The sequence below is a fragment of the Arachis stenosperma genome, chromosome 10, assembly GCF_014773155.1.
Source record: "Arachis stenosperma cultivar V10309 chromosome 10, arast.V10309.gnm1.PFL2, whole genome shotgun sequence".
Taxonomy (NCBI): domain Eukaryota; kingdom Viridiplantae; phylum Streptophyta; class Magnoliopsida; order Fabales; family Fabaceae; genus Arachis; species Arachis stenosperma.
The window spans coordinates 94,692,322-94,706,173 of NC_080386.1; the positions used below are offsets into that span (position 1 = coordinate 94,692,322).

Here is a 13,852-nt window from a genome sequence, read left to right on the forward strand (position 1 = left end):
TTGGAGTTGGATCTTTTCATGTTTAAAATAAGTATAATTTGGCATATGCATATTTTTATATGAGATGATTGTTCTTAGAAAATAAAATATTAAACTTCTATGACAGTAGAAATATGATTGCAAGCATATGATAAATCATTAACATGTTATCTTCTGACTTGGACTTGTTATCTTCACATGTCGAATCGATTTGGTCTGTGGCATAATCTTCCTTTTTGTTGTTATCTTCCCCTGTCATATTGCTTAGATCTGTGGCATAATCTTCCTTTTCTTCCTTTGTTGTCTCAACATCTTTCATGATAGCTAAGTTATCACCACTTCTCTTCTTGTAAGGTGTATAGTGTTCCTCTGGCTTCACATCCTTCAATTTTTCTGAAAGATTCTCAAGATTATTGCTAGCTTCAGTGAAGTTTGATTGGATACTATTTTCTTGCATTCTGACATTCCTGTTAAGAAGCTTAACTCTCTTCATTTCTTCCTCCAATTCCTTCAGCAGCTTCTTGGTTTTTTCTGAATCATCTAACAGCATTTTCTTGTCCTCTTCCAAGCTTTTTATATTTGTCTCAAGTTTTTCTGCTTCTGACATTAGCCTTTTTACCGAAACATTCTGAGAAGAGATGGCGGTTTCCAAGAAAACAACCTTATTAACAAGCTTATCAATCAACTCTACAATTTCTGTCATAGTGTGGGACATATCTGAATCTTCTTCAATATTTCCATGTTTTCTTTCAGAAGCTCAGCGTCTTTATATGGCTCATCTTCCAAGGCAGCCAACTCTTCCTCTATGTCTATGCTACTCAGATAGTCAGATCTGTTTCGGTGCCTTGGTCTAGTTGAATTGAATGTTTAGAAAGAAATTCTTCCTTAAGTGTTTCAATCCTTTCATGAGATTCCTTAACCTTTTGGAATGCTGCATTAGCTTCTTCAGAAGATTGCAATTGTTCTTCTTGCAATTTAGTCAATTTCACTTTGCATGAATTCAAAGCCGTGGTTGCCATCAAAGTTCGTGCATCATTATCTTCTATGACAGTAGAAATATTTTAATATTATAGATCACAAGCATATGATAAATCATAATATGACCGAGTTTAAACTATTTTTGCTGTTTTGGCATCTCTTTTTTGATTTAAATATGATTGCAACAGAGTTGACTCCTGCTGAATACTGATATTAGTTGAATGATAATACAAATAGAAATAAGAAATGAATTAAAAGAATCAAGACATGAAAAATGAAGGGTTTAAAGTGGTTTGTTTAATGTGTACGATGTTATAAAAATATGTTTGTTTAGTAGGAAAGTGATTATGTACATTGGAGGGCTCCAAAAACCTACAAAAGAAACAAGGAATAAAATCCAAAGAATGGTGGCATGAAACAGTTGTAGTAGTAGGAAAGTGATTATTTTACCACTTTCATGTCTCATTTCCCAACACACCAAAACCTATATTTCAATTCACTCTTATAGATTCATTTATCATTACTAATAAGGTGAGATTTGGTAACAACTCACCTTTTATATTGGATTCAAATTCAGTAGAATGTAGCATAAAGGATATTATGATTTATAACAATAACAATAAGTTATATAATCCGATTCCTCTGAAAAAGTGGCCTTATGGTGGTCATGATTTCTTTAACAGAGCTTGTCTCGTCTGCATAGTGCCTTAAACAATTCCAAAACTGCTTGTGTTTTGTCTTTCTGTATTGGTTAGTGCAGGCAGGTGCAGATAGTAGGATATGATTATGCATAAATAAAATATTAACATTTAATATTATATTATTCATTTTTTTATTTGAAAGCACAACTAATGTAGATGATAGTTTTTATCAAGCAAGACAGTCACAGAAATATTTGGATAGGTTAATTTTGTTGATATGAAATACTGCTGCTGTCTTGTTCTGCTGTTTTAAGGTACAGGACAGTAATTTTCATAATCTTTAGGCCGTGTTTTCTTTGCGAGATATATGAACATTCATTAGTTTATGAATCATGCTGAAGTTTTATTGGATGCTGTTTCTTTGGATTAGTTTGTGTTAATTTTAGCATGTTTGGCACCAAATTTTGAGTTATGTACACCTTGCTGTATATGCAGAGCAAGATGACTGAAAACAGTAATATTGAAGCAGCAGGGATGTCCGCTAACATTCAACCATCTTCTCCACCGTCAGGTGTTCGTAAGAATCGGTCAGCTGCCTGGGATCATTTTGATGTAGAGAATGCTACCGAGAAGAAGGCTAAATGCAAATATTGTGGTAGCTTAATACAATATGGGAATGGAACCAGCTCAATGGGTGGTCATTTGAGAAGATGCAAGCAAAATCCTAATAATGATTCGAACAAAAGAAGAAAAATAACGACCACACCGACTATAGATGAGCGTGGTGTTTTAAATTCACCTAGTGCTTCCAAATTTGACCAAGAGGAGGCTCGAAGGGCACTTGTGAAAATGTTTATTGGGGAAGAGCTACCATTTCGCTTTGTTGAAAGCCCAAAATTCCAAAAATTTGTTCATGCCCTACAAGCAAGATTCAAAGTTCCTTTACGGACTATATTAGCACGTGACATTAGAGCTCTTTATGCTGAAGAAAAGATGAAGTTGCAAGATTTTCTTTCGGCAAATTGTGGTAGAGTATGTCTAACCACTGACACTTGGACTTCAATTCAAAATTTTACTTATATGAGTTTGACAGCACACTTTGTTGATTTGGATTTGAAATTACATAACAATACTTAATTTTTGTCAAGTGACAAGTCATTCAAGAGAGGTTATAGGAGCAACAATTGAATCTTGTTTAAATAATTGGAATTTGAATCAGGTCTTCAGTGTGACAGTTGATAATGCCTCCTCTAACGATGTTGCAATTAAATATCTGAAGCAGCGATTGAATTCTTGGAATAGCATTATTTTGAATGGTGAATTTATTCATATGAGGTATTGTGCACATATTATAAACTTAATTGTAAAAGAGGGGTTAAAAGAGATTGATGAATCAGTCTTGAGGATTCGTAGTGCAGTAAAGTATGTTAGATCTTCTCCATCTAGAGCTAGTAGGTTTCAAAAGTGTGTTGAACTAGAAAAAATCCAATATAAAGGCATGCCTTGCATGGATGTTGAGACTGGGTGGAACTCTACCTATCAAATGTTAGAGGTAGCTTTGAAGCATCACAAAGCATTTGAGTTGCTTACTTTGAAAGATAATACCTATATAGGAGAGATGAATGGAGGAAAAGGGAGAGGTGTTCCTTCTGATTCAGACTGGGAGTATGCTGAGTCCATTGTACTATTTTTGTGAGTGTTCAGTGATGCCACTATACGTGTTTCTGGTACCTTATATGTTACCAGTGATATGTATATGAAGGAAGTATTTGCAATTGGACGATTTATTCGTCATTCTTGTGATTTTGTTGATTTTAGTACTATGTCAATGGCAGAAAGGATGAGGGTTAAGTATGAGAAGTATTGGGGCAATTCTGATTCGGTGAATATGTTGTTATTGATTGCTATCATACTTAATCCAATGCAAAAGATTGAGTATGTCAATTATTTCTTGGATTACTTCTTTGGAGAAGAAAAAGGAGGCGAATTGAAGTCAAAGTTGTCCAAGTGCATAAAGTTACTTTATCAGGAAGACCAACAACATTAATACCGATCTTCATGGCATGGGCTTTTTTCTGCAAGCAACCGGTCGCAGAACAAATACAAGATCTAAACTTGATAGGTATTTGCAAGAAGAATACGAGCCATACTCCCATAAGTTCGATATACTAAACTGGTGGAAGGTCAACTCAACTCGATTTTCAATTCTTGGAAATATGGCTCGTGAGGTATTGGCTATACCTGTTTCTACGGTAGCTTTGGAGTCTGAATTTAGTATTGGAGGAAGAGTCCTCGATCCATACCGCAGTTCCTTAACACCTAGAATGGTAGAAGTCTTAGTCTGCACAGGAGATTAGCTTAAGGAAGATCTTTTCTCTGCTCTAGATGATGATGGTGAAGTTCTTCAACAAGTTGATCAAGGTATAAAATTTATTTCATATTTCTTGTCATTTTATTTTATTTTTGTTTTTATTATCTTTCTATTTTAGAATTTAGGTATTAGTTACCAATTAAAAGTTGTTGAATATAGACTTGATAATTAATTTGATTCCCTTGGCAGATATATTTTCCTCTAATGATGGTGTTTGTTCTATGGCGGCATCAATTGATAATCTTGATGATGACTAGGTATACTTAATATTCTTATTTAGTTTAATACTTTCATTCAAAGATCTGTTTTAAAATGACAAAGGTATATTTTGTTATTTGCAGATATATTTTCCTCAAAGGTTGTGGTTGTATGATGATTTGTTGGCAACTTGGTATCTTTTGATACTTTGTGGTTGTTGTTTTAGAGAGATTTTTTTGTGGTATTCTTTTGATGTCTTGAGAATGATTAAATGTTATAAAGATTAGCTATTGTCATTAGATTTATAAAGAACCAAATTCTAGTTGTAAACTTGTAATGAACCTATATACTTTAAAATGACTTTAGTATTAATTTTACTTTTAAAAAAAATTATGGTTTGAAAATTAAATTTCTAAAAACTGGTTTTAAAAGTGGATTTTTTGTTAAAATATCTGGTTTGAAAATTGGATTTTTAAAAACTAGTTTTAAAATTGGATTTTTGGTTGAAGAAACTAGTTTTAAAACTGGATTTTCAAAAATCTGGTTTTAAAATTGGATTTTATAAAAAAAACCAGATTTTAGATTTGGATTTAAAAAAACCGAATTTTAGATATGGATTTTAAAAAAACCGGATTTAAAACCGGTTTTATATGTAAAACTGGATTTAAAACTGGTTTATAAGTAAAACTGGATTTAAATTATAAAACCGGTTTAAAATCGGTTTTTATTTTTTCAAACCGGTTTAGAACCGATTTCTCTCTTCAATCCAGTTCTGGTTTGGTTTTATGAACCATAAAACTGGTTCTGAAATGGATCCAGTTTGGATTTACAAAAATCCAAACCATGCCCACCCTTAAAATTTAGAACTGGCGTGCCACGCTCAAAGCTTCAAGTGGCACACCATAGTGAGATTCTTGCGCTGGCGTGCCACGCCTTCGATATCAAGTGGCACGCCCAGGTTTTGCAATGCTGAAATAATAGCCTTTTTCACCTTCGTTTTTAATGTCCACCCTAAAGTGTTATATATCGTTGGAAAACTCTTGATGTCAACTTTTCAACGCCACCAAGATCACAACATTTGGACTTCTACAACTCAAGTTATGCTCCATTGAAGATGAAGAGGTCAGGTTGGTAACTCTGCAGTGACGTGTTTTTCTTTTTGTATTTTCAGGGTCAATATCTTCCTCAATTTCAGTATCCATTATAAAGTGTTATATATGGTTAGAAAGCTCTGGATGTCTAATTTCTAATGGCACTAAAATTACTTCATTTGGAGTTGTGTAGCTCAAGATATCTTCATTTAAATGAGAGGAGGTCAGGCTGGAATATGCCCCGGCGTGCCACGCCCAATGCTTAGCGTGCCACGCCCATAGTGAGGCCCAAAATCACTCCTCTGTAAGTTAAGCCTGGCGTGCCATGCCCATATCACCAAGTGGCACGCTCTTTTTATGACTTGGCTTCACAAACTTGGCGTGCCACGCCCAGAGCTCCAAGTGGCACGCCCATTGTGTTGTGTTAAGCAAACATTCTTTGTTTCATTGGCCTAGCATGCCACGCCCAGAGCTCCAAGTGGCACGCCAGCTTTCTTTGCTTCTTTTGGTGCCTTTTTTTGCTTCTTTTTCCTCCTGAAATTTAACACAAACTATTTTAAAGCAATGTACTACAATATATATCATTTGTTCCATGAAATTGCATTGATTCAATGGGATTGTGTTCTTTTTATGGCCCTTTTTGATAGGAAAAAGAGTACATGATGCGAAGTCATCAGGCGTTTGCTCCAAGTGGCATGCCCGTTTCACACGCCCAGCTTGTTTTGTTGTTTTTTTTCTTATTTTTGATGTCTTTTTCACTTGAAATTCAGCACAACCTCATTTCAAAGCAATGTACTATACTATTAATCAAATATTGCATGAATTGCAATGATCAGATGAGATTATGCTCTTTTTTGGTCCTTTTTATGCAAGAAAAAAGGGTAGATGATGCAAGTCATCACAACACCAGACTTAAGCTTTTCTTGTCCCAAGCAAAACAGTGTGAGTGGTTTCTATAAGAATTGAGACTGGACCTTGAGTGGATACAAACATAACTAAGGATAGAACTAAGTGTTTAACTCATGCATGCATATTTTGGTTTAAATGTCATATAGAGCTTCCAAATCCTTGAGAGTTCTTTCAAATATAAGCTTGAGAGGTCCTTTTTATTGATTGTTACCTTGAAGTAGTAAGAGTCATTTCATTTTCTTCTTTGATTGTTCTTTCTCTTCTGTTTATTGACCACGACTCTAAGTGTTTTGTCTCAAGACAATGCTTTAGTTAGGCTTTCAATTAGCACTCCCAAACCAGTTGGCTTTAGGGTACTAGGTGTTGAAATACCCCTAAGAATTTACTTGTCCAGGTCTCTTCTTGACACATCTTCACCACAAGCAGCTACTAGGATTTTCAACTCTTTTGAGCTTTTTAATGTTTCTCTCCATCCTAGTAGTTGATGCTCAGAGCCTTGGGTCTTTATTGGTTACTACTTTTTGGTTTTATAGATGTTCAAGGAACACCCCTTATCCTCTATTTGTCATACTTTCTGAGACTAGTTGCCTTTCATGACTCATTTTCTTTTTATTTCATTCAAGGTTCTACACTTAGTTCCTTGTCCCTTAGTTTGTGAATAATCTCTATTGGTCTTAGTCTTTTTTACTATTATTTTTGCACACTCACAACAACTTCTATGCAGACAAACTATTCTTTATTGATAATGAAAGAGACTTAAAATTAGCATTGCATTTTCTTTCTTGTAATTCAAAGGACTCACAAAAGACTTCAGTCACAAACAACTAAGCATGAAACATAAACTATCCTAATGTTGTGATTTATTCTTGGACAGAAAATTAAAATAGAGATAAGAAAAAAAACAACTTAAACATGATTCAGAAAATAGAGAGTGTCGATCATAGGACTTAACAACCTTGAGCAGCTTCAATTCATTGGCCCCTTTCCCTTGTCTTTCTTTTTGGAAGAGGAGGAGTCATCCTTCTTGGAAGATCCTTCTTGTTCCTTTTTATCCTTTGGCTTCCAAAATCCCAGCCTTCTCATGTAGGATTTCACATTTTCTTTGTGCTGGTGGTGCGCGAAATTGTGAACAATACTTTTTCACAACTCAAATAATCCCCGGTAATGGCTCCAAAAACTTGGTGGCTCAATACCATGGCATTACACAACTTCGCACAACTAACCAGCAAGTGCACTGGGTCGTCCAAGTAATAAACCTTACGTGAGTAAGGGTCGATCCCACGGAGATTGTTAGTATTGAAGCAAGCTATGGTCATCTTGTAAATCTTAGTCAGGCAAACTCAAATGTATATGATGATGAACGAAAATAACATAGAAGATAAAGATAGTGATACTTATGTATATCATTGGTGTAAGAGCTTCAGACAAGTGTATGAAGATGCCTTCCCTTCCGTCTCTCTGCTTTCCTACTGTCTTCATCCAATCCTTCTTACTCCTTTCCATGGCAAGCTCGTGTAAGGTTTCACTGTTGTCAGCAGCTACCTCCCATCCGCGCAGTGAAAGCTAATGCACACACTCTGTCACAGTGGTGCCAATCACCGGTTTGGTTCCCTCCCCTACCGGAATAGAATAACTCTTTTGCGTCTGTCACTAACGCCCAGTAGGTTACAGGTTTGAAGCACGTCACAGTCATTCAATCATTGAATCCTACTCAGAATACCACAGACAAGGTTAGACCTTCCGGATTCTCTTGAATGCTGCCATCAGTTCTTGCCTATACCACGAAGACTCTGATCTCACGGAATGGCTGGCTCGTTTGTCAGGCGAGCACTCGGTTGTCAGGCGATCAACCATGCATCGTGCAATCAGGAATCCAAGAGATATTCACTAAGCCTCAGATGCTTGTAGAACAAGAATGGTTGTCAGTCACCTTGTTCATGGGTGAGAATGGTGATGGGCGTCAATCATCACCTTCATCATGTTGAAGAACAAGTGATATCTTGGATAAAGAACAAGCGGAATTGAATGGAAGAACAATTAGTAATTGCATTAACACTCGAGGTACAGCAGAGCTCCACACCTTAATCTATGGTGTGTAGAAACTCCACCGTTGAAAATACATAAGCATAAGGTCTAGGCATGGCCGAATGGCCAGCCTCCCAATGATCTCAGATAGCATAAAACTCAAAGATAGCTACCAAGATGTATATCTAATACAATAGTAAAAGGTCCTACTTATAGAAAACTAGTACATAGATGAGTAAATGACATAAAAATCCACTTCCGGGCCCACTTGGTGTGTGCTTGGGCTGAGCAATGAAGAAATTTCGTGTAGAGACTCTCCTTGGAGTTAAACGCCAGCTTTAGTGCCAGTTTGGGCGTTTAACTCCCAATTAGGTGCCAGTTCCAGCGTTTAACGCTGGGATTTCTTGAGGTGACTTTGAACGCCGGTTTGGGCCATAAAATCTTGGGCAAAGTATGGACTATCATATATTGCTGGAAAGCCCAGGATGTCTACTTTCCAACGCCGTTGAGAGCGCGCCAATTGGGCTTCTGTAGCTCCAGAAAATCCGCTTCGAGTGCAGGGAGGTCAGAATCCAACAGCATCTGCAGTCCTTTTGAGTCTCTGGATCAGATTTTTGCTCAGGTCCCTCAATTTCAGCCAGAAAATACCTGAAATCACAGAAAAACACACAAACTCATAGTAAAGTCCAGAAAAGTAAATTTTAACTGAAAACTAATAAAAATATACTAAAAACTAACTAGATCATATCAAAAACATACTAAAAACAATGCCAAAAAGTATACAAATCATCCGCTCATCACAACACCAAACTTAAATTGTTGCTTGTCCCCAAGCAACTGAAAATCAAATAAGATAAAAGGAAGAGAATATGCAATGAATTCCAAAAACATCTGTGAAGATCAGTATTAATTAGATGAGCGGGGCTTTTAACTTTTTGCCTCTGAACAGTTTTGGCATCTCAATCTATCCTTTGAAATTCAGAATGGTTGGCTTCTTTAGGAACTTAGAATCCAGATAGTGTTAATGATTCTCCTAGTAAAGTATGATGATTCTTGAACATAGCTATTTATTGAGTCTTGGCTGTGGCCCAAAGCACTCTGTCTTTCCAGTATTACCACCGGATACATACATGCCACAGACACATAATTGGGTGAACCTTTTCAGATTGTGACTTAGCTTTGCTAAAGTCCCCAATTAGAGATGTCCAGGGTTCTTAAGCACACTCTTATTTGCCTTGGATCACAACTCTTATTCTCTTTTTTTTTCGTTTTCTTTTTTTTTTTTTTTGAATAGCAATGCTTTTTCTTGCTTCAAGAATCATTTTATTGATTTTTCAGATCCTCAATAACATGTCTCCTTTTTCATCATTCTTTCAAGAGCCAACATTCATGAACCACAAATTCAAGATACATATGCACTGTTTAAGCATACATTCAGAGAACAAAAATATTGCCACCACATCAAAATAATTAAACTATTATAAAATTCAAAATTCATGCAATTCTTCCTTTTTCAATTAAGCACATTTTTATTCAAGAAAGGTGATGGATTCATAGGACATTCATAACTTTAAGGCATAGACACTAAGACACTAATGATCATAAGACACAAGCATGGATAACCATAAAGCACTAAAATTCGAAAAACAAAGGAATAAAGAACAAGGAAATCAAGGAATGGGTCCACCTCAGTGATGGCGGCTCTTCCTTGCTTTTGAAGGTCCTATGGAGTGCTTGAGCTCCTCAATGTCTCTTCCTTGCCTTTGTTGCTCCTCTCTCATGATTCTTTGTTCTTCTCTAATTTCATGGAGGAGAATGGAGTGTTCTTGGTGCTCCACCCTTAGTTGTCCCATATTGGAACTCAACTCTCCTAGGGAGGTGTTTAGTTGCCCCCAATAGTCTTGTGGAGGAAAATTCATCCCTTGAGGAATCTCAGGGATCTCATGATGAGTGGGATCTCTTGTGTACTCCATCCTTTTCTTAGTGATGGGCTTGTCCTCATCAATGGTGATGTCTCCCTCTATGTCAACTCCCACTGAATAACAGAGGTGACAAATGAGGTGAGGAAAGGCTAACCTTGCCAAGGTAGAGGTCTTGTCCGCCACCCTATAGAGTTCTTGGGCTATAACCTCATGAACCTCTATTTCTTCTCCAATCATGATGCTATGGATCATGATAGCCCGGTCTATGGTAACTTCGGACCGGTTGCTAGTGGGAATGATTGAGCGTTGTATGAACTCTAACCATCCTCTAGCCACGGGTTTGAGGTCATGCCTTCTCAATTGGACCGGCTTTCCTCTTGAATCTTGCTTCCATTGTGCGCCCTCTTCACATATGACTGTGAGGACTTGGTCCAACCTTTGATCAAAGTTGACCCTTCTAGTGTAAGGATGCTCATCTCCTTGCATCATAGGCAAGTTGAACGCCACCCTCACACTTTTCGGACTAAAATCCAAGTATTTCCCCCGAACCATAGTAAGATAATTCTTTGGATCCGGGTTCACACTTTGGTCATGGTTCTTGGTGATCCATGCATTGGCATAGAACTCTTGAACCATCAAGATTCCGACTTGTTGAATGGGGTTGGAAAGTACTTCCCAACCTCTTCTTCGGATCTCATGGCGGATCTCCGGATATTCACCCTTTTTGAGTGAAAAGGGGACTTCGGGGATCACCTTCTTCAAGGCCACAACTTCATAGAAGTGGTCTTGATGCACCCTTGAGAGGAATCTATCCATCTCCCATGACTCGGAGGTGGAAGCCTTTGCCTTCCCTTTCCTCTTTCTAGAGGTTTCTCCGGCCTTGGATGCCATAAATGGTTATGAAAAAGCAACGCTTTTACCACACCAAACTTAAAATGTTTGCTCGTCCTCGAGCAAAAGAAGAAAGAAGAGAGTAGGAGAAGAAGAAAATGAGGAAGAGGGGGAAGGTGGTGTGTTCGGCCTAGAAGGGTAAGAAAGGGTGTTTAGGTTGTGTGAAAATGAAGGGTTGAAGAAGGGTATATATAGGAGAGATGGGGGTGAATGGTTCGGCCATGGAGGGTGGGTTTGGGAGGGAAAGTGGTTTGAATTTGAAGGGTGAGGTTGGTGGGGATTTATGAAGGATGGATGTGAATGGTGAAGAGAAAGATGGGATTTGATAGGTGAGGGGTTTTTGGGGAAGAGGTGTTGAGGTGATTGGTGAGTGGGGGAAGAAGAGAGAGAATGATGGTAGGGTCCTGTGGGGTCCACAGATCCTGTAGTGTCAAGGAAAAGGCATCCTTGCACCAAATGGCATCAAAATCCACGTTTTGAGCCTTTTCTGGCGTTAAACGCCGGGCTGGTGCCCATTCCTGGCGTTTAACGCCAGGTTTTTACCCTTTACTGGCGTTTAACGCCAGTCTGGTGCCCCTTTCTGGCGTTAAACGCCCAGAATGGTGCCAGACTGGGCGTTAAACGCCCAACAATTAGCATTACTGGCGTTTGAACGCCAGCTTCTTCTCCAGGGTGTGCTGTTTTTCTTCCTGTTTTTCATTTTGTTTTTGCTTTTTTCATTGTTTTTGTGACTTCTTATGATCATCAACCTACAAAAAAGATAAAATAACAAAAGAAAATAATTAATTATAAAGCATTGGGTTGCCTCCCAACAAGCGCTTCTTTACTGTCATTAGCTTGACAGAGGACTCTCATGGAGCCTCAGAGTTGTTCAGAACCGTGTTGGAACCTCCCAACACCAAACTTAGAGTTTGAATGTGGGGGTTCAACACCAAACTTAGAGTTTGGTTGTGGCCTCCCAACACCAAACTTAGAGTTTGACTGTGGGGGCTCTGTTTGGCTCTGTTTTGAGAGAAGCTCTTTATGCTTCTTCTCCATGATGACAGAGGGATATCCTTGGGTTTTAAACACCAAGGATTCTTCATTCACTTGAATGATCAACTCTCCTCTATCAACATCAATCACAGCCTTTGCTGTGGCTAGGAAGGGTCTGCCAAGGATGATGGATTCATCCATGCACTTCCCAGTCTCTAGGACTATGAAGTCAGTAGGGATGTAATGGTCTTCAATCTTCACCAAAACATTCTCTACAAGTCCATGAGCTTGTTTTCTTGAATTGTCTGCCATCTCTAATGAGATTCTTGCAGCTTGCACCTCAAAGATCCCTAATTTCTCCATTACAGAGAGGGGCATGAGGTTTACACTTGACCCTAAGTCACACAAGGCCTTCTTGAAGGTCATGGTGCCTATGGTACAAGGTATAGAAAACTTCCCAGAATCCTGCCTCTTTTGAGGCAGTTTCTGCCTAGACAAGTCATTCAGTTCTTTGGTGAGCAAGGGTGGTTCATCCTCCCAAGTCTCATTTCCAAATAACTTGTCATTCAGTTTCATGAGTGCTCCAAGGTATTTAGCAACTTGTTCCTCAGTGACATACTCATCCTCTTCAGAGGAAGAATACTCATCAGAGCTCATGAATGGCAGAAGTAAGTCCAATGGAATCTCTATGGTCTCATTTTGAGCCTCAGATTCCCATTGGTCCTCAGAGGAGACTGGTACACGCCCACTGAGGTCTTCCTCAGTGGCGTCCTCCTCTTCTCTTTCCTCTCCACATTCGGCCATGGTTATGGCTTTGCACTCTCCTTTTGGATTTTCTTCTGTATTACTTGGGAGAGTGCTAGGAGGGAGTTCAGTAACTTTCTTGCTCAGCTGACCCACTTGTCCTTCCAAATTTCTGATGGAGGACCTTGTTTCATTCATGAAACTTTGAGTGGTCTTGATTAGATCAGAGACCATGGTTGCTAAGTCAGAGGTATTCTGCTTAGAGCTCTTTGTCTGTTGCTGAGAAGATGATGGAAAAGGTTTACCATTGTTAAACCTGTTTCTTCCACCATTATTATTGAAACCTTGTTGAGGTCTCTCTTGATTCTTCCATGAGAGATTTGGGTGATTTCTCCATGAAGAATTATAGGTGTTACCATAGGGTTCTCCTAGGTAATTTACCTCTTCCACTGAAGGGTTCTCAGGATCATAAGCTTCTTCCTCAGATGAAGCATCCTTAGTACTGTTTGGTGCATTTTGCATTCCAGACAGACTTTGAGAAATCAGATTGACTTGTTGAGTCAATATTTTATTCTGAGCCAAAATGGCATTCAGAGTGTCAATTTCAAGAACTCCTTTCTTCTGACTAGTCCCATTGTTCACAGGATTCCTTTTAGAAGTGTACATGAATTGGTTATTTGCAACCATTTCAATCAATTCTTGAGCTTCTGCAGGCGTCTTCTTCAGATGAAGAGATCCTCCAGCCGAGCTATCCAAAGACATCTTGGATAGTTCAGAGAGACCATCATAGAAAATACCTATGATGCTCCATTCAGAAAGCATGTCTGAGGGACATCTTCTGATTAATTGTTTGTATCTTTCCCAAGCTTCATAGAGGGATTCTCCATCCTTCTGTCTGAAGGTTTGGACTTCCACTCTAAGCTTACTCCATCTTTGTGGTGGAAAGAACTTTGCCAAGAAGGCATTGACTAGCTTTTCCCAAGAGTCCAGGCTTTCTTTAGGTTGAGAGTCCAACCATATTCTAGCTCTGTCTCTCACAGCAAAAGGGAATAGCATCAGTCTATAGACCTCAGGGTTAACCCCATTAGTCTTGACTGTGTCACAGATTTGCAAGAACTCAGCTAAGAA

At 38.4% G+C, this 13,852-nt stretch overlaps 1 protein-coding gene and 1 non-coding gene across 2 annotated transcripts; both read left to right on the forward strand.

Annotated features, from left to right (window-relative positions):
* Positions 1-2,099: 2,099 nt before the first annotated feature.
* LOC130957357 (zinc finger BED domain-containing protein DAYSLEEPER-like) lies at positions 2,100-3,955 on the forward strand. The gene is made up of 4 exons (XM_057884219.1): positions 2,100-2,630; positions 2,818-3,279; positions 3,361-3,533; positions 3,628-3,955. Exons 1-4 carry the CDS (start codon positions 2,100-2,102, stop codon positions 3,953-3,955), a joined length of 1,494 nt encoding a protein of 497 aa, XP_057740202.1.
* Positions 3,956-13,540: 9,585 nt separating this feature from the next.
* Positions 13,541-13,648, forward strand: LOC130959094 (small nucleolar RNA R71). Its single transcript, XR_009078189.1, has one exon. It is a non-coding gene; the product is annotated as a small nucleolar RNA R71 (small nucleolar RNA).
* The last annotated feature ends 204 nt before the right edge of the window (positions 13,649-13,852 follow it).

Coding starts and splice junctions, on each gene's coding strand:
- LOC130957357 (XM_057884219.1), top strand. CDS start 2,100: ATGACTGAAAACAGTAATATTGAAGCAGCAGGGATGTCCGCTAACATT. Junction 2,631..2,817: donor TTTCGGCAAATTGTGGTAGA/GTATGTCTAACC, acceptor AATTTGAATCAG/GTCTTCAGTGTGACAGTTGA. Junction 3,534..3,627: donor AATCCAATGCAAAAGATTGA/GTATGTCAATTA, acceptor TTACTTTATCAG/GAAGACCAACAACATTAATA.